This window comes from Macrobrachium nipponense, chromosome 45, assembly GCF_015104395.2.
Source record: "Macrobrachium nipponense isolate FS-2020 chromosome 45, ASM1510439v2, whole genome shotgun sequence".
In the NCBI taxonomy this organism is placed as follows: domain Eukaryota; kingdom Metazoa; phylum Arthropoda; class Malacostraca; order Decapoda; family Palaemonidae; genus Macrobrachium; species Macrobrachium nipponense.
The window spans coordinates 15,348,633-15,372,434 of NC_061105.1; the positions used below are offsets into that span (position 1 = coordinate 15,348,633).

Genomic DNA, 23,802 nt, shown 5'->3' on the forward strand with positions numbered 1-23,802 from the left:
TGTGTGTGTGTGTGTGTGTGTGTGTGTGTGTGTGTGTGTGTAAAATCCACCGATACTGAAAATGTATTCTTTCTGAGGACAGACTGTGTTATCACCGCGAACTCCCACTGCTCTTTGCACGCTCAAGACTAAAATAGAACAAAATTTGTCAGAGTAATTCCAGTCCATAGTCGGGTGCAATTGGATATGCAATGGCCATCAGTGGCCTATATGCTTGTATACCCGGATTTCGGTATATATACGAGGGCTTTTTGGGACAAACCATAGCTCTTCACCAAAAGCTCCTATGGTCTGTGGTTAATATATATATATATATATATATATATATATATATATATATATATATGTGTGTGTGTGTGAATATTTATCACGTCAACCGTGATTCATATAAATCATTCGAGCTACAAATGTCCTTTAATATCTAATTCGCTCTACCTCGGAATTGATATATTTTCAATATATGTACGGAGGGGAATTTTTAGTTGATAATAATTTCGTACCCCCATGGATCGAACCATCGTCCAGTTGGACGGGGAACGAAATCAGGATTGGACAGTGACGCTACCGAACGGCTATCAGAGAGGCTAAAGGTTTATATCGATTCTGACCATTTCAAATCAACGCCGATCTCGTTGTATTTGTAATTAGAATCGATATGGAACCCCCTCCACTATGCTAGCCGATTCGAGCGTTTGACTTACGCAACCTTATTATATATATATATATATATATATATATATATATATATATATATATATATATATATATATAAACATAAAACAAACTTCAAAGAAAAAACCTTTTTCAATTGTAATGTCAAATTATTATTTGTTCATTCATATAAACATATACACATAAGCACAAGAGAAATGGCAGCATGTTTGCTTCAAATATCTATGCAGTAAGTGTCATACAGAGAAAGTAATTAAGGTTTGAATTAGATCTGAACATGCCACACTCAGAGCGAACACACGTGCTTCAAAATCAAATTTCTAACAACTCATTGTCTTCTTCAGCATCCTCCAACTTTTCTTTTGATGCATTTTTTCATATACGCCACCATTTCTGTGGAAATTGTTTTTGAAAAATATAGTTATTACTTCAATTTTAATATTTTTGCTTTTTTCCTTATAAATTTACATATTTTTGTAAAATGACTGAGTCAGTGTTATGAAACACTAAGTTCTGAACAACTTTTATTGAGTGGTAATTTTTTTTATAAAACTATTATTTTATGAGATATTTGAACTTTAAGAGAATTCCAATATGGCGACCATTTTCCAATATGGCGGCTAATGCAAGTGCGGGAGGCCACGGGACTTTTGATATGTTGTTCAAGTCACAAATCTCTACATGTGTGCCAAGTTTCCGCTTTTATCTAATTATTTTACCCGAAAACCCTAAAGTTCCTGGGCTAATATACTACTATATACAATTGGGTTGCTATCTTTACCCAGTCAAAAGGGAAAATACTCCTACAGCAGTATGGTGATGGTTTTAACTTTTGCACTGCATTCGAATCTTCTCATTATTCTGTGTGAACTTGTGGAGACAATTAGCTTCAAAAATTACGAGAAGAAAGCTTGTCAACGATTGTGATTATTAGTAAACTGTATTAAATCGGGTTATTCGCTTTTTGTCATACCACTGAAGTGTACTTATAACATTTGTGGTGGGAACTCCACTTTTCTTAGAGTGAAAAGAAGGTTGGTTAGTTGGCTTAGACTCTACCAGTTAAGCTAAGTACACACCCTTGACTGACCTGAGGGTAAGATGTAGGAAGATGTTACAAGTAATTATAAGGTTTCATGCATGACACTTACCTGGCAGGTATATATATAGCTGTATTTTTTCTGAAGTCCGACAGAATTTTAAAAAAAAACTCCGACACACGCAGTGGTCGGCCAGGTGGTTAGGTACCCGATTTTCCCCCCCCCCGCCGCTGGAGGCGGGTATCAGGAACCAATTCCCATGTTTTCTAATCATAAATTTTCTGTCAAACCGGTACTGAAAACACCTGTTTTCAGTACTCCGGCTTAGGATTTTGGAAACTTCAATTGCCGCTAAGTATCCTAATTGTCTTTTAATTTATTTACTTGGATTTTGTGGCTAGGCATACGCTATCTTAAATTGATTTGAATTTGATTCATTTTTGCATAAGATATCTGAATCTAGTTTATGGCTAGTTTCAGAGGTTGTTGTCTGCAAAGATAGGGTGTGGCTACCGAAAGCTTCGGTAGTTCCGCACTTCGGGGGCGCAATTAAATCAGTAAAACATGTCTATTTCCGTAAGGAAAAAGTATGATTCGTGATGTACCGCAATGTAAATGCAGTTAAACGTGTCTAATTTCCGGTAAGGAAAAAGGTTTGGTTTGAGTATGTTACGGCAATTAATCAATTAACGAAAGTCTATGGGTAGTTGAGACTGCTCAACCTTCCGGTAGACTTTATTTTTTTGCCTAACGCCTGTAGTATGGCCTAACGGGTTATGACTACATGTCTGCAGAGAGGTGGATCGCTCTCCTTCATTGTTGTAAAAAAAAGAGTTCTACTTCTGTTTTTGTTGGTTACGCCTAACCCTGTAATGTTGCCTTCGGGCCCTAAAACAGTGTCTGTAGAGGTTATTGCCCTTTCTCTTTTACTATTTCGATTCGTAACTTAGAATCGAAAGTGTTTTGCTTTAGAGAGCAATAGTGAAGTGGCTAAGCGCAGTGACAGTGCCCCTTTGTGTAGTGGAGGGTGCGTCAGATCGGCCTTATAACGCCTCTAGGTCTAGACCTCTGTCGAACTCCCAGAACCAAGGAGAGGGCATGTCGAAAGCCGAAGGAGGGTTTACAGGGAACCCCACCGATCTGGCGTGCCTTCGGCAGTTTCTGATGAAAATCCCCAGACTGCCAAAGTGCGTGCACATGCACGAATCCTGAAGGATTGCTTCTTCTCGTCCTCCGAGGCGTCCTCCCCGCACAAGGGTTGGAGCTCTCGGAAGGACTCGCGCCCTCTAAGAAGCTTTATAGAAGAGGACGCTTCAGTCCCTTCTCCCTCGTTATGCGTTTCAGTGAGAAGTAAGAAGGCGAAAGTTGCCTGATCACGTGTACTTCTTTCCACCAAGAAATAGGAAAAAGAAGGCAGTTTCTCTCGCTTGTTTTGACGCCTGTCAGGAACGTGACGCTTTTCTGCACGCTTATTTGGACGATCGCTTGAACAGGACGCTCGGATGGACGCACTCACCAGTGGACGCCGAGCGTCCTCGCCAGTGCCGCCGAGCGCGCACCAGGACGCCGAGCGTCCTCGCCAGTGGACCGCCGAGCGTCCTCGTCATTGGACGCCGAGCGCGCACCAGGACGCCGAGCGTCCTCGCCAGTGGACGCCGAGCGCGCACCAGAACGTTTCTGTTGAACTCTTCAAGCTCTTGTTTAAGATTTGAGCCTCAAGAAAGTGAACAGAACTCGTCTTCGAAACCCAGCAAGACCTCGGGTTTCGTGAATTCAAGAGGTCTCTGTCAATATTATATTGCTTTTCGCAAAGGTGGATGGAGTTAGGAAAGCTCAAGGAAGATTCGTTTTCTCTACCTCAGTCAGACTTTGAGATAAGACAGTTACGGGTTATGTAAAGGCTCGACTCCTGAACGTCAGGATTTTCGGCAACGTTCAGTAGGATTCTTGCAAAGGCACTCATCAAAAGGACGCTCTTCAGGAAAGCGCAAGACAGGACTTCCTTTGCCATACTGCAATAAATTTAAAGCTTTTTAGACCATCTGAAAGGGTTTTTCAGATGATAGATTTTTGTTAGTTTCTAGTCGAGACTTCCATGCCGATTGAGCATCGTCGTTCTAACCTACCGTAAGCCCAGTCTCTTAACAGGATTCTTGTCCCTTCCTTGTTTGAGACGGGAATCGAAAAAAATAAAAGGCTCGACTTACTGGATTACGTTTTTGTCAATTCAGTGACTTTCCCCCATTGACAATATACTATCGTTTTGTCAAGTAAGTGGGTCTCCCCTCATTGACAAATATCTCTCTGTACCGTTAATGGGTTAGAGTTCTCATTGACAAACATCTCATTACTTGATATTGCGTAAGCGAATAAGGACAAGTTCGGAAGAGCTCTCCTCCTCATTCGCAGACTCGTACAAGAAATAGACTGGTAGACTACGTCAATGAACGCTTATGTCCAGTATCTTAAGAAAGCTTGAGCTGTCTGCTTCGATTCTCTAAGTTTGTTCATGAAACTTGCCTGTCAGATATGTATGTAGCTGTATTTCCGAATTCAGCTATATATATGTCTGCCAGGTAAGTATGAACAAACTTTATTGTGATATATAAATTTTTTTGCCTTGCGTTTATTTTACTACTGGGTTGGTTCAAGTCATACACGCTTGCTGTAGTTACCTCTTCGGATGGCAACCGAGAGGTCTATTGTCTACTATTTTAAGGACATTTAATCGTCACTCCCTGCAGCCTTCCAGGAGTTTCCGATTTATCTTTTACCGTTGTATGGTAGTGTTCTGACGACACAAACGCATCTATATATTTAGCGTTTTCTGTTTCGCTTAAATATACCAGCTTGAGAGGTCTCTTTTTGTTCAAAAAAATAACGGACCTGTTTCTTCGTAGAATAGGGTAGCTGGCAACCCAGACATAAAGTTAAGAGACGACGTTCGTAAGCTGCTAGCTGCTGCTGTGTCTGACTGTCGTCCAAGTTCCAACCGAGCCAGTAACAGATCGTGCGCTGTCATGCGCTCTAGGTTACGTCTCTCCTCTCCTGCGGGATTGACTGACTAACCGTATCTCTGTGCTGGCGGTTTACGTCTCTCCTGCGGGATTGACTGACTAACTGTATCTCTGTCCTACAATCACGGACTTTAGCCTAAGATTGAGGGGATTTCTTACGTGAATGAATAAACGTTGCATTAGTTTTGCCTTACTATGTTCAACAGAGTTATCTCTTAATCCCTTTCGGTGCTCGTTACCGCACGGTATAGAACTACGAGTTCTACCGCAACATTGCACTTTTATATGCTCTCCTGCTTAGGCAAAGCGCAGCCTTATAGGGAAGTAAGCATACTCGGGGAGGGAATGGATGAGCTTGCTGGGGACCATTTCCTTCCTGAAGAAGTTTGTTTTCCCCGAATAGACTGCAATTATTCAAGATTTAGGAATTATTCTGAACATCTCTCAGTGCGTCATGATAGAAAGAAGGTGCCGGACATCTGGATAGTGTTTCAGATGTCCTGGATCTTAATCTGAAAGAAGTAAATGCAATTCGGTCGTCCCTCCAGTCCTCGAAACGAGTTTTTGGAACCAGTGGTCCACATCAACTCTGATATTCCACAGCGCTCTCATATCTTAAGAAGTATCTTCTCTCGGTCCCTGCTCGAGTTTACGAGAAAGAGCCTATTATAACAACAGGCGTAGAATGTAACGATCATCTAGAGGTTCGTTACAGGATTGCAAAAGTCCGTACGAATCGTCTCGATCGACGGCAGCAACGATAGATTACTAACATGCTAGGTATTTTAATTAAGTGGTGTTCTTTTTATGGTTGTCTGAGAGGGTTATTTCCTCTTCAGTATGTGAAGTGTAATGTGTTACGTTAGCTTTGTGTGTGGTTCAGGTGGTCTAACTTATCCTAGCATGATGCCCCTGGTAAGAGAGGGCTAGGGTTTCCTGTCAACAAATTGGTCCCGTCCAGTTGTCCAGACCCTTGTTATTAGCTTTCTCAACAAACAGGTCACATCCTAGTTGAGAGCCTACTAAGGTTTTAGCAGGCTAAGAGGCAGGACCTACGAAGTCAGCTACCTTAGCAGGTAAGGAACTTAATAAATAATTTTAAAAATTAGTTAATTTTTGAATTATGACGATATTGCTGTCTGTGACCACCTCCAAATGTGTCAATCAGCTATATATATACCTGCCAGGTAAGTGTCATGCATGAAAATGATATTGTTATGATACAATAAAGTTTTATGCATACTTACCTGGCAGGTATATATAATTAAATTCCCACCCTCCTCCCCTCAGGAGACAGGGTTAGAGAAAATCTGAGGAAAACGGGAATAGTTCCAAGTACCAGCGCCACGGGAAACGTGGGGGAGATCACCTGAACTACCAGTGGTCTAGCGGTTGCCGAGTGTTTTGAAAATTCTGCCAGTGCGAACAGACAACAGAGAATGTTTGTTTGACAGATTTGCATCTGTCAAACAACAAAGAACACCTTCACGATCATTGAGGTCTGTGGAATCTCGATTCTAGCTCACCATCTACTTTTTGCCTCGCCTGTTTTTCTCGGAGTCAGACACTCGTGCGAGATCAGGCGACATATAGTAGCCCTGAGTTTTCTTATTGACGAAGTCGATTGCGGACGACGTTGGGTTGCGTTGATACACCCCCCAAGGTTTGCTTAGATTGAATCGCCCAGGCAGTCCAGACACTCATCCTTCAGCTAAGAATAGTGCCTTTTGGTCTTCAGGGTACAGCCTTGCTGTCCTTGATTCGTCTGACTGGTCAACTGGTCGTTCACTGACTTTAGTACAGACTGTGCATTTTCCGGATCGAAGCTTTCAATATGGAACTTAGACGTAGTCTGAAGTTCTTGATGTCAAAGCATTCGAACCTCTCCTGCCTGTTAACTTCTTGTATGTGATCAGGAAGGCCTTCTTCTAACCACCCTAGATACGACAAAGAGGGTTAGTGAGATTTAAGCCATCGTCACAAGTTTTGGCTTTAGAGAACACAAGGAGGTGTGCTCTCTAAGCCTTTCGTTATGGCCTAAGAATGGAAACCCTTTTTGTCCTTGGGCCAGGATCTTGGAAGCAAGGATGGCACAAGTTAGTGGGCAGGAGCCGAGAGAGTCCTGTGCCCTGTCAGGTCTCTCAAGTTGTTTTATCTACTTAAAATCAAGAAAGTCGAAGTCAGTCGGGCAATCTGCAGTGTTCCGAAAAAGACCAGACTTGCCCATATCGAAGTACACCCTGGTTTTAGGGTTAAGGAGTTCTTTCAAAAAAAAAAAAAAAAAAAAAAAAAAAAAAAAAAAAAACAAAAAAAAAAAAAAAAAAAAAAAAAAAAAAAAAAAAAAAAAAAAACAAAAAAAAAATGCTCCTTCATTGGTGTTTGCACAAAGATTTGAAAGCTTGTTTTTATCTGAATGCTCACGAGGTGAGCGGGCGCGGCCTCGGAAGCATTTCACAGAGCATGGCACTCAGCAACATCCTGGGTACCATGTTTTAGCGAAGCAACTAACTTGGGTTCACTTCACACTCCCTGCGAGATGTGAAGATGGCAATATGAGATCTGCTGCTCGCTAGGGCCATACGTGTCTGCAGACACAATCTTGGGGGCAAGAAGTACTACTCATCCTATCCTGTAGAAAATGGTTAGGAAGAGCTCTTAATTTAGTTGTGGAGTCGCTGACAACGGCGACTTCTTAACTCTGAAGCCTTAGTTAACACATTAACTTTGGCTAGGTTGGTCAGGTGGTGATATATATAATTATATTACTTCTTAGCCCTCATGGTATGGTCAATATGGTCTAGTCACATTGTGGTCACGCCCCCGTTGACAGATCATCTGGAGTGCACCAGCTTTATAGGTCTCTACCTCGCTGGCAACTCTAGTAAAGCAGAAGCCAGAACTATTGGGTGGACAGTAATCACGAAGTCGGCTATGCTAACAGGTGGAACCAAGATGTAAATCATCTGCATGCATTTGTGTCCCAAAATCCTTCTATTCTGTCCCTTCCCACTCCAACGGTGGGGTTCAACTATATATATATCTGACAGGTAAGTTCATGAGCAAAATGATATTGTTATGATACAATAAAGTTTGTTCATACTTAACTGGCAGATTATATATATATTCAAGTACACCCACCTCCCCCTCAGGGGACAGTGGAAATAAAAATTATGAATAGAAAAATGGGAATGGTTCCTGATACCCGCCTCCCAGCGGCGGTGGGAATGGGTACTAACCACCTGGCCGACCACTGCGTGTGTCCGGAAGTTTTTTTTTTAAATTCTGTCGGACTTCAGAAAATACAGCTAATATATATACCTGCCAGGTAAGTATGCATAAACTTTATTGTATCATAACAATATCATATTGGTATGGACCACTGAACTCAGTTTATAAGTTTTCTTTTCTTTTCAGAATATTTAAATCTCAAAGTTTTTGGTGGATATGGTGGATTATTCGCAAGTGATGAAAGCTACAATTGTCGCTCTATGTTTGGCAGGTAAAGTGTAAAGTTTCCTTTATCTGTCAGTTAATTAGATTATGACATTATATTAATATCTAGCTAAAATTGATTCAGGAACAAGTATTGGTATTGATATTTGCTGATTGGGCTGTGTAGCTATTCAGTTGCCTATGTTTTCAATTCATCAATAACCACTGTCTTTATGATATGCTTCATATTTATTCTACCAGATGAGCACAATGTAATGTTGTTGTATATTCATAAACTCTAATTAACTTCAATAATTTTATTTAATATGTTTTCACCTGCAGCTGGCCCTGGGCTCCAGGCAGGAAAAATACCCCTTCAGAATGACCAACCAGCCACCAAAAAGGAAGGTACTAATTAGTAATTATTTCTTTCTTTGTTTCATTCTTTCCTTAAGTCTTCAGCTGAAAACCCAAGAGGGTTTCTAAGGTAAATCAGTCTGCAGAGAGACAAGCTGTGGGAAAAGATAGTAAATAAATAGGTGTGGTTTGTAATGCCAATTTCTTTTCGAAGAAAGAGATCTCTTTAAACCACATTTATCATACTGAACCTGCAAATATGCATGAGTAGTTTGGTGGTTGTTTGCCTCCCACAGCCCAGCTGTTGGCTCCCATCTGACTTGTTTGCCCCTACACCTGAAAATGTATCTAGGGATATCCTGACTGACTTAGTTTGCCAAAAATTCAGTCTTATGTTGTTTACTCAAACAATATCTTTACTTTGCTTAAGATGCCTCAGCCAATTGGTTAAAAAGAACTATTCCTGTAAGGACGACATTCGGGCAAATGTTCGCCCTTCCATTGTAAAAATCTCTATATCCATATGGCTTCTCTTTTATTCCTGGAACTAAAATGTAGAGCATTTTACACCCTTTCTTTTGATGTATATATGTCAGGAATCCGTTCCCTCTATGTAATATTATTCATGTATTTTCGTCTGTGAAGAAACACATTCACAGCGGGGGCTCAGTCCCTTTATGCTTCGTCCGTGTGTGATGGACACTACGCTTCAATCTGCACACCGCCTTATGTGCAGCCTCATTTGCTGAATGAAATCCTTGTATTACTCAGACCGCGAATGTTCGCCCTTACATACCTTTTGCATATCGAAGCCCATCTTCACCAAGTTTCTATTAGTACTCTGTTTGCTTTGAAAGTTCAACTCCAGTTGCTGAATGTTTCTGGAATGTCTAGTAGTGTAATAGTAGTTTTAGATTTAAGAATGTAAAGTTTGTAGTGTATGAGAAACACTGCATGGAGGCATTTAGAGATGTTAAGTAGCAGTTATATCTGTACCTTGCAAAATTAGTATCACAATTGATAATGATTTAGGTACTACACATTTTCAGCTCCTTGTAACAGATGAGAGAGACACGTGTTGGATGAAATAGCAAATAAGAATTTTTTTAGAATGACAGATCTTATCAGGAATGCCCCCATAGGGGGGTAGTGCCGTCAGTGGACCTCATGTGGTGCACTGTAGGCATTACTTAAGGTTCTTTGCAGTGTGCCTTCGGCCCCTAGCTGCAACCACTTTCGTTCCTTTTACCGTACCTCCTTTCATATTCTCTTTCTTCATCTTAGTTTCCACCCTCTCCTAACACCTGATCCAGATATGTAGTAAATACATGGCCCTATTTGGCCTTAGTTTTTAAACTTCATTTAGATTATTTTTAAAACTGGGTTATTTTTCCCACTTTCAGACTTTTATGAAAATTGGGCCCTTTATTGTGTATTATCTTTGTCCCCTTTGTGGGTTTGCTTTCCTCAAAGAATCTGTCCAGGTTCACAAAAATCTCTTTTATTTTCAGGTGTGGATGCCTTTGAACTAAGACTCCAGTTCAAGGAGAAATTGGCTCATTGTGTAGACGTTGACATGCATGTTGATTATTGCCTAGCTCCCAGACCAGAAGGGGTGTTCTCGAGAGGAAAAAAAATGAAATTCTACCTAAATAACAAGCTTGTTTACAATTGCTCATCCTCAGGTGTCTGTACAGGTATTAAGTGTATGAATAATTACTAGTTTTGTGTAATTTAATATTGAAGTTTGTCTAACATTGTCTCTTCAGTCTTGACTACTGGAAATAATTTAAATCAAAATGTATATTGTTTATGAATAGAGCTTTAACATGATCCTTATTTCAGCCCATGGTGCACTCAAAGAAAATACTCGTATTAAAGTGGCCTCAGAAGGATGTAAAGGCATACCCTTTGCCAACATCAACAAAGATCTTATTGGGGAATATGTAGCCGTAGCTGAAGATCCTCCAGAACGTTTCAAGGCATCTTTCAACTTAACATTTTGTAACAGAGAAAAGTCCTTAGAATTGAGCCTTGAATTGAGAGGGGAAGCAGCAAATTGTGTAAGTCAGTCTCATCGTGATGGCTATTGCCTCTCTGTCTCAATGGATGGTCAACCCATTCAAAATAAAGCATTCAAGTGTTATCTAGGAAGTCATTTAGCGTACGAATGCTCTACAGAAAGGGTATGCACAGGTACGGAGTGTTAGTTAAATGAGTTCATTTTTTCATTTAATCACAGTAACACTGGATAGGAGAAATTCATGGTTATATGTGGAAGATCAATTGAAAATATTCAAGAGTTCATTCTTTTCTTAAACATGTTTGTGATGCAAGATATAAAAAACCTCTCAATGATTTTATCTCAGAAGGCTCAGCACAGAATTATACTTTTACCATTTTTACCTTCCAGGTCACGGAATCCTTCGAGACAATATCCGGCCAAAGTACGTAGCCAGCGACTGCTATGGAATCCCCTTTGCCAATGTCGTTCCCCAAGCAGAAGGCAAATACTCATGCGTAGTTGAAGATGATACTTTCCTCATAGAAGCAAGTTATGACTTGGGTTTCTGCAGTGGTAACTATCTCCTGCCAAATTTTTGTGTGCAAAAAGCTGCCAAGTTTTCTTGCCCAATTGAAAATTAGGCTACTTATTAACTGAAGATAATTTTGAATTATGTTTTTTAATTATTTTTTTGCTGCAGTAGCTTATACGTTCTGTATTGTACACTCAAGGAAAACAATGTCATTTATAGTTGGTATAAGGCTACATTGTAACAAGAATGAATAATTATTATGCTGTGTATGTAAGTTATATAATCATGTATCTTTTACGAAAATTGCTAATGAAGTACAGTATTCTCTTATGTATAAAGAAATAAGATTGTTTATAATTTAATATGCTTAACATGGATGTTTTCGTTTTCTATTAACAAGTTATAATTACCTCAAAGAAACCAGCTGTAATGGGAGGGTAACTGTCAAAGAATTTGTTTAAGTTTAAATACTGTAAGTATTTTAACTGTAAGTTGGAGACAATGCGTGTACGTATTACTTTTCAGTTCATTGAAGATATTACGAGGAGAAGTTATTCAGCCTCCCTTGTTTGCCATAGTTCCAGTTGTTCAGAAATCTGAGTAACAGCATGTAGGGAGTACTCCAGCCATTTATTTGTTTATTTGTGTTATTTATTTTTGCAACATCAATCAAACTCTAGAACCTTTGCATGTATAAAACTGGGAAATTCTTGTTATAAAAGTCATGTGGAGAGAATATTGTTAAGATATTGAAATTATTGACTAAGGTCTCATTGAAATGAGTATAGGAAGTCAGAGACGCAGTATGATTGACAAGCACAGCAAAAAGAAACCTTGATGTTAAACAAATGTTTTGTTTTTTATTCCTTTTACAGCAACCTTGTTTGCCAGGTCATGTTTCAGTAAGATGAGTAGGATCTTAGTTCTTAGATATCTAGTCTCTTGATTTATGTTATTTAAGTAGCGTAGGAACTTGTTGATTTCAGTATTAGTTGGTGTGTGAAAGCAATATGTATAGTAACTATTATTTTGGGTTGCTCATCTTTGATGATAAGATCCCTAAATGAAACATATACTCATCAATTACACTCATCGTGTCTCACCAGACAGTTATAGTAAATGAAATAAATCCAGAGAATAATCTGTACAAACTAAATTCTGTTCCAGAATTTTTGTTTTATAGTAATTCTTCAGTTTAGCACACAAACTTAAGGCACCCTTCCAGGGCTATATGAACTTCCCATTATCAGTGTTATTTTTAGATTTTAATCCACCCATTTTATTGACATCTTTGAAAAGTTTAGTGATGGCAGATCTTTATTACAGGATCTCATTCGCCCAACATAACAGAATCACAAATGGAGATGACTGAGTCTGTTTGGAATACCAGTAAGTTCCAATAATCTTTTGTGATGAGTATGATTTTATTTGTAACAATGAGTATGTGTATCTCAAATTGCTTGTTATTTTAGAAACAAGATTTTATAATTCTGTTTTACATCTCTCACCGTACACAAAGATTTGAAAAAATTCTCATGAACTGCCGTTGTTTATGCTTGAGAAACATTTTTGTTGTTTTGTAATGCTGTGAAAAATTCCAAAGTAATTTAAATAATTCAGTGAGCCCTCAGTGTAAGAAAAGCAATACAGGGTACTGAGTACTATTTAATCTTCATGTAGATGTGTTTTTAGTGTGGATCTGCTATTTGTTTTGTATGTGTTAAAGCAGCATTTGAAAACATTTATTCTATACAAGGCCAAGAACTACTGGTACTGTATCTGTTTTCTGGTCACTTGTGAGTTTTCTTAAATTTGCCAATTCATGTCTATGTTCTTGAAGTATTTTTTATGTTATTGTTCTCGGTTTTGTATATAGAATATATTTACTAAAGATGAATTGACCCTATGCCAATTGGACTCTTTTGCTCCTGGAGCAGTCTATTATAATGCTTCCATGTTTTCATTCACTTTTCAAACTTGAATTTGTGTCTCAGTTATCTTAGTAATTTTTAATCGGTTCTTGTTTTTCACAGAAGTGATAATCATCATAGCTGTCTCAAGTGTAGTAAGTGTAGTAAGTGTAGTAGTACTATCAGCAGTCATTATTGGAATCTACATCTGCTACAAAAGATGCATTAAAGAAAGGTTTTGCTGGTAAGATAATGTCAAGAAGGCTTGTGAATATAAAAAAGCGAATACCGGTTGTACTGAGAGGTAGGCTCACAAGACCATTAGATAAGGATTTTCTGGTTAGGTGAGGCAACAGAAACATGGCAAATCATTATGTAACTAGTATTTCATATATGTAAATTAAACTTGATTGGTTTTGCACTCACATATCTTCTGCCTAAACACTGGTTAGTTTCATACAATCAACTTACCTGTCAGATATATACTTAGCTAAGACTCCGTCGTCCCCGACAGAATTCAAATTTCGCGCCACTCGCTACAGGTAGGTCAGGTGATCTACCGGCCTGCCCTGGGCAGCAGGACTAGGAACCATCCTGTTTTCTATTATATTTTCTCTGTCGCCGGTGGTATTAACATTGTTGTTACTACCTCCTGACCTGAAATCTTATTTCAAAGTATTTGATCATCGTTTCATCGGACTTTTTGGTGACGTACCTGTATCGTGTTTTTGGCATTCGATACTGTGGACTGAATTTGGATTTGCTTTTGGATTTTTCTCAGTATGTCTGATTCAACTGTTAGTGTGAGATGTGTGTGAATGTAGGCTGCAAGGTGAGGATACCGAAGGCTTCGGTTGATCCTCACACTGTATGTTCGTAAATGTAGGGGGTTTGAATCTTCTTCATCTAATACCTGTCATGAATGTGAGGGGTTGAATGCTGAAGAATGGAAGACTCTAACTTCTTACTTGAGGAAGTTAAAAGGGATAGAGTGAGACGTGCACAAAGGGTGTGTGTTCAAGGCCTATTGAGCCTTTTATTGAGTCTATCTCTCCTAATCTTAATGTTTTTTATTCTCCCTCTATATCGGGACTTTTCACAGGCTTTGCATTCAGAATCGGCCTTTGAAATCGCCGACCTGAAGGCTACTATCCACAAGATGAGGTCCAAAACCAAAAATGGCAGCCCTAAAAGGTAAGGATAGTGACAGTGACATGTACAGTGAAGTGAAGTGCTCCCAGTGTTTGTGGAGGGGGCGTTTGATCGTCTCTGCGACGCTCCCAGGCCTAGACAGCTTCCACCTCCCATGCCCAGAGGAGAAGGAAAGTCGAAAGCCTTAAGGAGGTCGTGGAGAATCCACAACGAGTCAGACGTCCCTTCAGCAGTTTCTGTTTCGCATCAGACTGCTCAGGACCGCTTTAGAAAAGCGTCTGCGAGAGTGTTCTCTTCTTCTCCCTCTCCTTCACCTAAACGAGGGTGGAAGGATTCGGATCTTTCCAGGCCCCTGAAAAGGCATTGGAAAGAACCTTCTTTTGGAACTCGAGCCCAGAGCGCTTTTCTGATGAAGCCCCCTCCTTGATCAAGAGGAGAAGTTTGTGCCTACGTCTCCCTATATGGATGTATCGGATCGTTCTCCTTCGAGGTCTCCCTCTCCTCCCATTGAGGAGGACGCTGGGGAAGCTTCTAAGAGGACCTACCTTGCTGCTGTTTCAGGAACAACTAGCCTCCTTGTAGGAGTTCTGACTAGAGATCCGACGCGCAAGAAGGACATTGCGCTTCCTATCAAGAAGTCTCATCCTCTTTCACCTGCCAGGCGCCTGCGCCTCCCAGACATGAAGCTTCCTCTTCCAAGCATGTAGAAGAGGACTTGCATTTCAGAAACAAGTGCAAGAGAAACTCATGACAGACGCGAGGCTCGGGCCAGGACGCCAGCCGTACGCGAGACGTCTTCTAGGCGCGAAACGTCTTCCAGATACGTGCAGCCTATCAGGCACGAGATGCCAGCTAGGACGTCAACAGGACGCGAGAAGCGTCATCCAAACGCGAAGCTTCAGACAGGCGCTTGGCGCCAGCCAGGACGCCAGCCGAGCGCGAGACGTCCACCAGTGAGGAGTCAGACCAGCCGCGAGGCGCCAGCCAGGACGCCAGCGAGCGCGAGGCGTCCTCCAGACGGGAGGAGTCAGCCAGGCGCGAGGCGCCAGCCAGGACGCCATCCGAGCGCGAGGCGTCTTCCAGGCGCGAGGCGTCATCCAGATACGAGGAGCCAGCTAGGCAAGAGGCGCCAGCCAAACGCGAGGCGTCTTACAGCGTCATCCGACTATCAGACTTGATGCACCAGCCAGACGTGAGACGTCTACTGTTGTCAAGAGGGACTCTGTACACTCTCTTAGTCCTCTCCTATAAGGAGTTTGCCTCCCTCGGATAGAAGACTTCCTGTTTTTGCTGGGATTCTCCTTTGGACCCGAGATGGACGAGGAATTCTGAAGACGAGGCTCGCGGTAGGGAAGGACTTTCCAGCTACAAAGTCTTAACAGCCCTTCTTCTTGAGGAATATGGGGACGCGTTAACTCCCGCCGCTCCTCCCTCTCCGCGCTCTCTGTTTTCAAGCGCAAAGTGGTGCCTAAATCCTCGTCTTTCCTTTCCTTAAATGAGACCTACTATCTCTATGAAGAGGGCTCTTCAGTCACTAAATACTTGGATGGATACTAAGAAGGAACTAGTCAGGACGGTCTTCTGCATGCCCCCAGCGAGACTCGCTGGCAGAAGGGGCATTTGGTACCAAACGGGAGAGAATATGGGTCTTTCTCTCCCGTCCTCTGCCGAAGCAGACTTTTCTACCTTAGTGGATGCGTCTAGAAGACACGGACTGAACTCTGCCCGTGTGACTTGGGGCATTTCGGAATTGGATCATCTCCTCAAGGGACTCTTCCACGTTTTGGAAGTCTTTAATTTCTTAGATTGGTCCCTTGGGTGATGTCCAAGGAAGGCTCATGAGTCCGAACATAGCTGAGGGTCTCGACCCGGAAGTATTCCTTTGTATAGCTGTCGTGCATCGACAAGGCAGTACAAGATGGATCCTTAGAAGTCTCCTCTTTATTTGGAGCGGGACTGATCAAGAAGAGGACGGTCTTCAGTGCTTTCTTGACCAAAGCGGTCTCACACTCTCAGAGAGCAGCTCTGTTGTACTCTCCTTTATCTGACTTTTTGTTTCCTTCTCAGTTGGTGAAGGACATTTCCCGATCACTAACTGAGAAGGCAACTCAAGACCTGCTTCAGCCCTTTCGAGGAGGCCCTCCCTCCAGAGCGCCCTCTAAAAGGAAGGCTCCCTGAGAGGAGAGGTAGATCTGCCTTCCGTCCCTTTAAAGAAGGGAAGTGATGCTTCTCTCCTCCAAACACCAGTAGGTGCCAGGCTCCTGGGATTTGTGGAGTCCTGGGCACGTATCAACACGGACGCCTCATCAATGTCGGTGATAAGGAAGGGATACCTTATCCCTTTCCTGGACAGTCCTCCCCTGACTTCAACTCCGCGGGAACTGTCAGCCAGATACAGGGATCCTGTGCTGAGGGATACTCTTCGACTGATGGTGGATCAGATGTGGGACAAGAGAGCGATAGAACTAGTACTGGATCAAAACTCCCTGGGGTTTTACAATCGCCTTTTTCTGGTTGCGAAGGCCTCGGGGGCTGGAGGCCAGTACTAAACGTCAGCGCTCTGAACAAATTTGTTTCAGAAGGAGAAGTTCTCTATGAAGACTTCGCCTCAGTCCTTGCGGCTATGCGCCAAGGAGATTGGATGGTGTCTCTGGATCTCCAGGACGCCTATTTTCACGTCCTGATTCACCCTTCATCGAAGAAGTACCTCCATTTCATGACGGGGGGAAGGATCTTTCAGTTTAGGGCCTTGTGTTTCGGCCTGTCCACAGCTCCTCAGGTCTTCACAAGCCTGATGAAGAATGTGGCGAGGTTTCTTCACCTCAAAGGTGTAAATATCTCTCTGTATCTGGACGACTGGCTCATCAGGGCCAGATCAGAGAGACAGTGGTTTGGAGGACCTTACGTTGGCCCTAAACCTGATCAGATCGTTGGGATTACTCGTCAAAACCTCTGAGAAGTCGCAGCTGACCCCCAGACAGAACTTAGTCTATCTGGGGATTCAGATGGATTCTCGGGTTTTCGAGTATTTCCTTCGCAAGAGAGACCTCGCAAAAGGCTTGGAGAAAGTCTCTCTCTTCTTAGGGAAGGAACAGACGTTGGCGAGGGAATGGTTGAGCCTTCTAGGGACCCTTTCCTCGCTCGAACAGTTCTTCCCGCTAGGAAGACTTCATTTACGTCCACTTCAATTCTTCCTCAAGAGGTCTTGGAGTTTGGAAGACCGGACATCTTTCAGACGCCTTTCCCATTCCAGTGGAGATGAGGCCTCACTTAGAATGGTTGGTTGCCCCTTTGAAGGAGAACAAGGGAATCTCCCTGAAGATTCAGAACCCAAGCTTAGTGTTGTACTCCGACGCGTCGGAGAAAGGTTTGGGGAGCAACATTAGGCTCGAAGGAGGTGTCAGGCACCTGGGGGAGCAGCGCAGGTGTCCCTGGCACATAAACTGCAAAGAACTCTTTGCCATACACCTGGCTCTGAAGAGTCTAGAACCTCTTGTGTCGAACAAAGTAGTTCAAGTAAATGTGGACAACACCATAGCACTTGCCTACATTCAGAAACAAGGAGGGACTCACTCCTTGTTCCTCTACGAACTTGCAAGAGACCTTCTGCTTTGGACGTCCCAGAGGAACATCTCCCTGCTTACGAGATTCATTCAGGGAGAAAGGAACGTAAGGGCGGACAGACTCAGCAGAGGAACCAGGTCCTTCACACAGAGTGGACCCTCCACTCAGAAGTGTGTCAAGGGTCTCTGGTCTCTTTGGGGGACCCCTCATGTGGATCCTCTTCGCCCATGTTTCCTCTCCAAAAGGCTGGAAGTCTTTTACTCGGTGGTAGAAGACCCCAGAGCTCTGATAGTCGACGCCTTCCTACTAGACTGGTCTCACGTAGACGTCTACGCTTTTCCTCCTTTCAAGATCCTGGGACTAGTTCTGAAAAAATTTGTGGCTTCAAAGGGGACAAGGATGACCCTGATAGCCCCCTTTTGGCCGGCACAAGATTGGTTCACGGAGGGGTGGTGGAGTGGATGGTAGATTTTCCCAGATCCCTCCCAAGAAGGATGGATCTTCTCAAACAACCACACTTCCAGAGGTATCAAAACAAAACAAAACTCCCCGCTCTCGCTCTGACTGCCTTTCAACTATCGAAAGACTCGTCAGAGCGAGAGGGTTTTCTCGTAAAGTTGCAAGAGCGATCGCGAGAGCCCGCAGAGCTCCACTAGACGAGTATATCAGTCCAGTGGGAGGTTTTTAGAAGTTTGTGCAAATCTAAGAAGTTGTCCTCCTCCACTACCTCTGTAACGGAGATTGCTGATTTCCTGCTGTTCCTAAGGGAAGAATCTCATCTATCTGTATCCACAATAAAGGGATACAGAAGCATGCTTTCGGCAGTCTTCAGGAATAGAGGATTAGATCTGGCAGATAATAAGGATCTCCACGATCTCATAAGATCCTTTGAGACTACGAAGTCTAAGGAACCGGTTCCTCCTAGCTGGAACCTAGATGTAGTGCTCAAATTCCTGTCATCCGAAAGGTTCGAACCTCCTCATCTGGCGTCTTTTCGAGACATAACTAGAAATGCTTATTCCTATTATCTTTAGCTCAGCAAAACGCAAAAAGTTTGTGAACTGCATGCTCTGGAGGATAGAGTAGATTCAAGGGGGACTCAGCCATTTGCTTGTTTAAAGCTTTGTTTGTTTTTAGCTAAAAACGAGAATCCCACGAATCCCTGGCCTAAGACCTTCGAGGTTAAAGGCTTATCGAGTCTCGTAGGTAGAGAAGCAGAGAGATCTCTCTGTCCTGTAAGAGCTCTAAAGTTCTACCTTCAGAGAAAGCACCAAGATGGGGGCCTCTAGTCAAGGTCTTTGGTGCGCGGTAAAAGCCCCACAAGACTGATGTCCAAGAATGCTCTAGCATTCTTTGTGAGAAACGTCATTACAGAGGCGCCTAAGATCTGTCCTGACGAAGAGTTTCGACTGTTAAGAGTGAAAGCTCATGAAGTGAGAGCAGTAGCGACGTCTCTCTCGTTTCAAAAAGAATATGTCACTAAAAAACATCTTGGATACGACATTTGGAGATGCAACTCAGTATTTGCATCTCATTACTTGAGAGATGTTCGTGTGACCTACGAGAAATGTTTTTTCTCTAGGTCCCTTCGTGTCTGCGGATACGATCCTGGGTATAGGAGCCAGCACCAATCCTTAAGTGTATACATACCTTCTTTTAGATATGTTTTAGACTTTCTTCTAACAAAAAGGGCTAGGTGTCGCACTGGCGGCCAGTCACTGTTGTTCAGTAAGGAACTCTTGTGTATCTTATTAGATGAGTATTATTAAATTTATGTATGTGCGTATTGTGTTTTTGAGTTATGGTTGTTGTGAAGAGTTTGGGGGATAACTCGGAACAATCTTTATTACTAACATGTGGTTAGGATAGGTGGTCGGGATTGGTTGTATGCTCCTTCATAAGGTGTATTGTCATATAAGTGGATCAGCACCCATTGACAAAGTCCTTTCAGGCTCTGCTGAGTAAGCGGATAAGACCCCATCGGCAGACCCACAAGAACTCTTGGCCATAGATCATATATCTCGCTAAAGTTTCTTTTTGAGGTGATGCAGACTACTGGGGCAGCACCACGAAGTCTACCACCTATCAGGTAGGAACCAAGGTTTATTTATACCTACAACATATGTTTACCTGTCTATTCCAGAAGTAGCTGTCTCGTACCCTCCACCAAAGGGTGCCAATCAGCTAAGTATATATCTGACAGGTAAGTTGCTTGTATGAAAATGATATTGTTATGATACAATAAAGTTTCATACATACTTACCTGGCAGATATATACGATTATGGCCCACCCAGCCTCCCACAGGAGACAGGTGGAAGAGAGAAAATATGATAGAAAAACGGGAATGGTTCCTAAGTCCTGCCGCCCAGGGCAGGCCGGTAGATCACCTGACCTACCTGTAGCGAGTGGCGCGAAATTTGAATTTCTGTCGGGGACGACGAAGTCTTAGCTAAGTATATATCTACCAGGTAAGTATGTATGAAACTTTATTGTATCATAACAATATCATTTTTTGACATTTCAAAAAATGAAATGATAAGGACACCCAAAATTGTACTTCCCATCTTTGATCAACAAGCCTAGTGCTGGGAGGCAGTCAAGGATGCAGAAGACCTTCTAATGTTTATATCAAACAAACAGGAAATGATTCCTGTTTTTTTGTTTGATCAACTGTTGTTGCTTAAGCAAACGCTGTCAGTTCCTAACGACTGAGGTACCAGAAAATGAGTCATGTAGAGTAGCACTTCAGGTTGTAGTTGAACAGCCACCATCACCTGCTTGGTGAATCATGGTAAATGTAAATTCTGTCAGTACTATTAGCTTTTAGTAAAGATCACAGCATAGATAATTCCTGGAATGCAATAGACTTTTATTTAGAAGTCATCAGACTGAGAATATTGCAGAGAATCAATTTAGAAGCCTTGGAGAAATATGTCATGTCCAAGTTAGTTGAGCAAAACAGTGTATATTGTGTGCTCCAGATGTTTCTGAAGTTTTCATGACAAAAGTTGTCAAACAAAGTGTGGTAGGTGGACAGGGTATCAGTAATAGCTGCCATTTTGTTTGTTTACAGTCGTTTATCAAAGTTCACGATGTAAGTTGTAATCTCAGTTCAGATCAAATTTAAGTCCTGAAAACATTGCAAACTAATAATTCTGAGTTTCCTGCCTTTTGAGTGTTGGGTATAGTGTCCTGATAGCTGGTGCTAGACACTGAACTAGATGCTAGACACTGAACTAAATTCAACTAACTGGAGATGTAGTTCAAGCTTAAACAATAAACAGGAATCCTTTCTGTCTGTTTGAGATAAACATTAGAATGTCCTCTGCTGCAAACTTGACTGCCTTGGCTAGTTGATCAAAGAAGATAGGAAGTACAACTTTGGGCGTTCTTATTACTGTATTTCATTTCTTGAGATGTCAAAAACTGACCAGTGTTTAGGCAGAGGATATATGAATGCCAAACCACTCAAGAGTTTAAGTTACCTACATGGAATACTAGCCACATAATGATTTGACATATTTCTGTTGCCTCACCTGACCATAGAATCCTCAAATCCTGAGAACATTACTATTGCAAACGAATAATTTTGAGTTTCCTTTTTGAGTGTTTGGTTCTAGTGTCCCGGTAACTGATGCTAGACACCAAAACACATTTAAACTAACTGGAGATGTAGTTCAAGTTCTTATAGAATTGCATTCTTTACGAGAAAGATCCAGTCATGTGTTTGCGATGTTTACAGAAGTTTTTTGCATTAAAATATATATATCAAAAGTCATGGTGGGTGTCAAGACTGTTTTCCAAATATTGTAAATTAAACCTTCATTAAAGATACTGAGTATTAGTATCTTTAATGAATATCTAATTTACAGTGTGGAAAAAATCTTGACACCCACTGTGCCTTTTGAAACATATTAAAAAAAAAAAACTAATGTAAACATCACAAACTCAGAAGAACTTGAACTACATCTGAAGTTAGTTGGAATGTTTTTTGGTGTGTAGGAGCAGCTATCGGGACACTATAACCAAACACTCAAAAACCAGGAAACCCAGAATTATTATTTTGCTATAATGTTTCAGGATTTGAATTTAATCTGAACTGAGATTACAACTTACATCGTAAACTTTGACAAATAACTGTAAAACAAACAAAATGGCAGCTTTTACAGATACCCTGTCCACCTACCACTCTTTGTTCAACAACTTTTGTTATGAAGACTTTCTTAAAAAACATTTGCCAATCAATTTTAGCAAATTTTATTTGTAAAAGATTGCAGTTGAAGGTTATTGGATTGCTCCCCTGTCATCAGAGAAAGCCTGATAAGGTTTTTTTTTATCTATTATGTTATGTAAAGTATTCAGTTTTAGCAGTTTATTCTTTTATTCTTTATACTTTTAGTATCTGCTGTTACAAATATTGACATAGTATATATTTTTTCTAACTTGTGTAGCTAAAGTAGATATTATTATTATTATTATTTTGGAAGGAAACCCTCTTTCAAACAAGTCTTATTGAAAGATATTGCTGCATCAGCTGCATTCAACTTGTAAATAGTCTTGTCTATTTTTCTAATAACAGTTTTCTCTCTGCTACTACAACTGGCGAGTATTGCACCGATATTTCTCATCAGGAGGAGTCAATTTCAGGGATAATGCCTACAAAATTATTTATTTGTCACAGTAAATGAACAAATAGATCAAAATATAAGTCGATCTAGTGCCCAACGTTTGTCTCGGTATCATCCAAGTATGATCACGGCAGTGGGTCGGGAGCAGACTGCAGATGCTGTCAGGATCTACTCAATATATAGTGGCTAGGTCAGCAGTGGGTCAAACCGCACGCTGAGTTTTCATTGGTTGGTGGCACAATGCGTTCCTGCTATTGGTTAGAGGAAGTTTCCTTCAAGACACTTCTCGTCATTGAAGGTCGTGCTGTTGCAGCCTAACAGACTGTCGAGGCTGGGGCATGACTTCCCTGGGCATTGTGTCACAACGGCTCGCATTGTCATTGGCTGCTGGGTTGCTTGTCTCATCTGGTAATCTATGATTGGGGATGTTGCTCGCTCTGGTATTACTTGTACTATTATTTATATTCATGGGTCTTAAGTTGGTGGGGAGGAAAAGTACTTCCTGTGTCGTATCTAATGAGGGCTTTTCTTGCGGTATGAGGAGTGCCTCAAGCAGTCTTAAACGTCGCTGGTCAGGAGCCCTCCCTATTATCTTATTATTCTTGATAATACTGTTGCGGGAGATAGCTTCCTGGTGTGCTATCATGGTATGGTTTTTAATTGCCCCTTTGTGTGCGTGGCAAGAAATCCTCTTGGACAGATTCATAGAAGTCATACCAACGTAAGAGCCGGGACATCCACGGATGGGGCATAAGAATTGGTAGACTACATTCGACTGTTTCAAGGGGTCTCTAGCTAGGGGGGTCGGGTTGTTCTTATGATAAGGTCGCAGGTACATCGATTTTGGTAACAAGTGACGAGTTCGAGTTTTATTTGTCGACTTCGGTACGGGGTCACGTTCTCTCTGATGATTTTTCTCAATTCATCCTCGTCCTCACGGTGACTTGCGTGCATTCTAGCATTGTAATACAGCTTGATCTTCTCATGGGGATGGGGCTGCGGTCTCTCACTCTCACTGTACCACCGTTCCAGCGCTGTGCAGACTTCTTTATTAATCAGTCGATTCAGATACCCTCTGAATGTAGGCCCTGACTGTGGTGTTCTTGAACTGTGCAGGACATTCGCTGTCTTGATCAGAACGAAGGCTGCTGTTTTGTCTGCATGGCGCACAGTTATGTCTTCCCATTGACGCAGGGCCTTTGCTGCTTCTTTCATTTCATGGGAGAGGATACATCCCCAATCAAAGAATACCAGATGAGACAAGCAGCCCAGCAGCCAATGACAATGCGAGGAGGCGTGGCACAACGCCCAGGTAAGTCATGCCCCAGCCTCGACAGTCTGCTAGGCTGCAACAGCATAACCTTCAATGAGAGAAGTGTCTTGAAGGAAACTTCCTCTAACCAATAGCAGGAACGCATTGTGCCAGCCAACCAATGAAATCTCAGCAAGCGGTTGACACCCTGCTGACCTACCACTATATATTGAGTAGATC

The 23,802-nt window shown here is 41.8% G+C and overlaps 1 protein-coding gene across 7 annotated transcripts in view; it reads left to right on the forward strand.

The window, feature by feature from the left end:
* Positions 1-23,802, forward strand: part of LOC135214396 (uncharacterized) — a 32,220-nt gene that overhangs the window by 3,458 nt on the left and 4,960 nt on the right. For 5 of the 7 annotated variants that reach the window (XM_064248658.1, XM_064248655.1, XM_064248654.1 and 2 more), the window contains exons 2-8: positions 8,144-8,228; positions 8,504-8,569; positions 10,030-10,215; positions 10,364-10,714; positions 10,932-11,096; positions 12,382-12,444; positions 13,089-13,209. In XM_064248658.1, coding sequence (XP_064104728.1) covers positions 8,174-8,228; positions 8,504-8,569; positions 10,030-10,215; positions 10,364-10,714; positions 10,932-11,096; positions 12,382-12,444; positions 13,089-13,209 — 1,007 coding nt within the window. In that variant the 5' untranslated portion in view covers positions 8,144-8,173. Of the gene's footprint in view, positions 1-8,143; positions 8,229-8,503; positions 8,570-10,029; positions 10,216-10,363; positions 10,715-10,931; positions 11,097-12,381; positions 12,445-13,088; positions 13,270-23,802 lie in introns of all 7 variants that reach the window. The other 2 variants (XR_010314336.1, XR_010314337.1) reach the window with 1 other exon arrangement.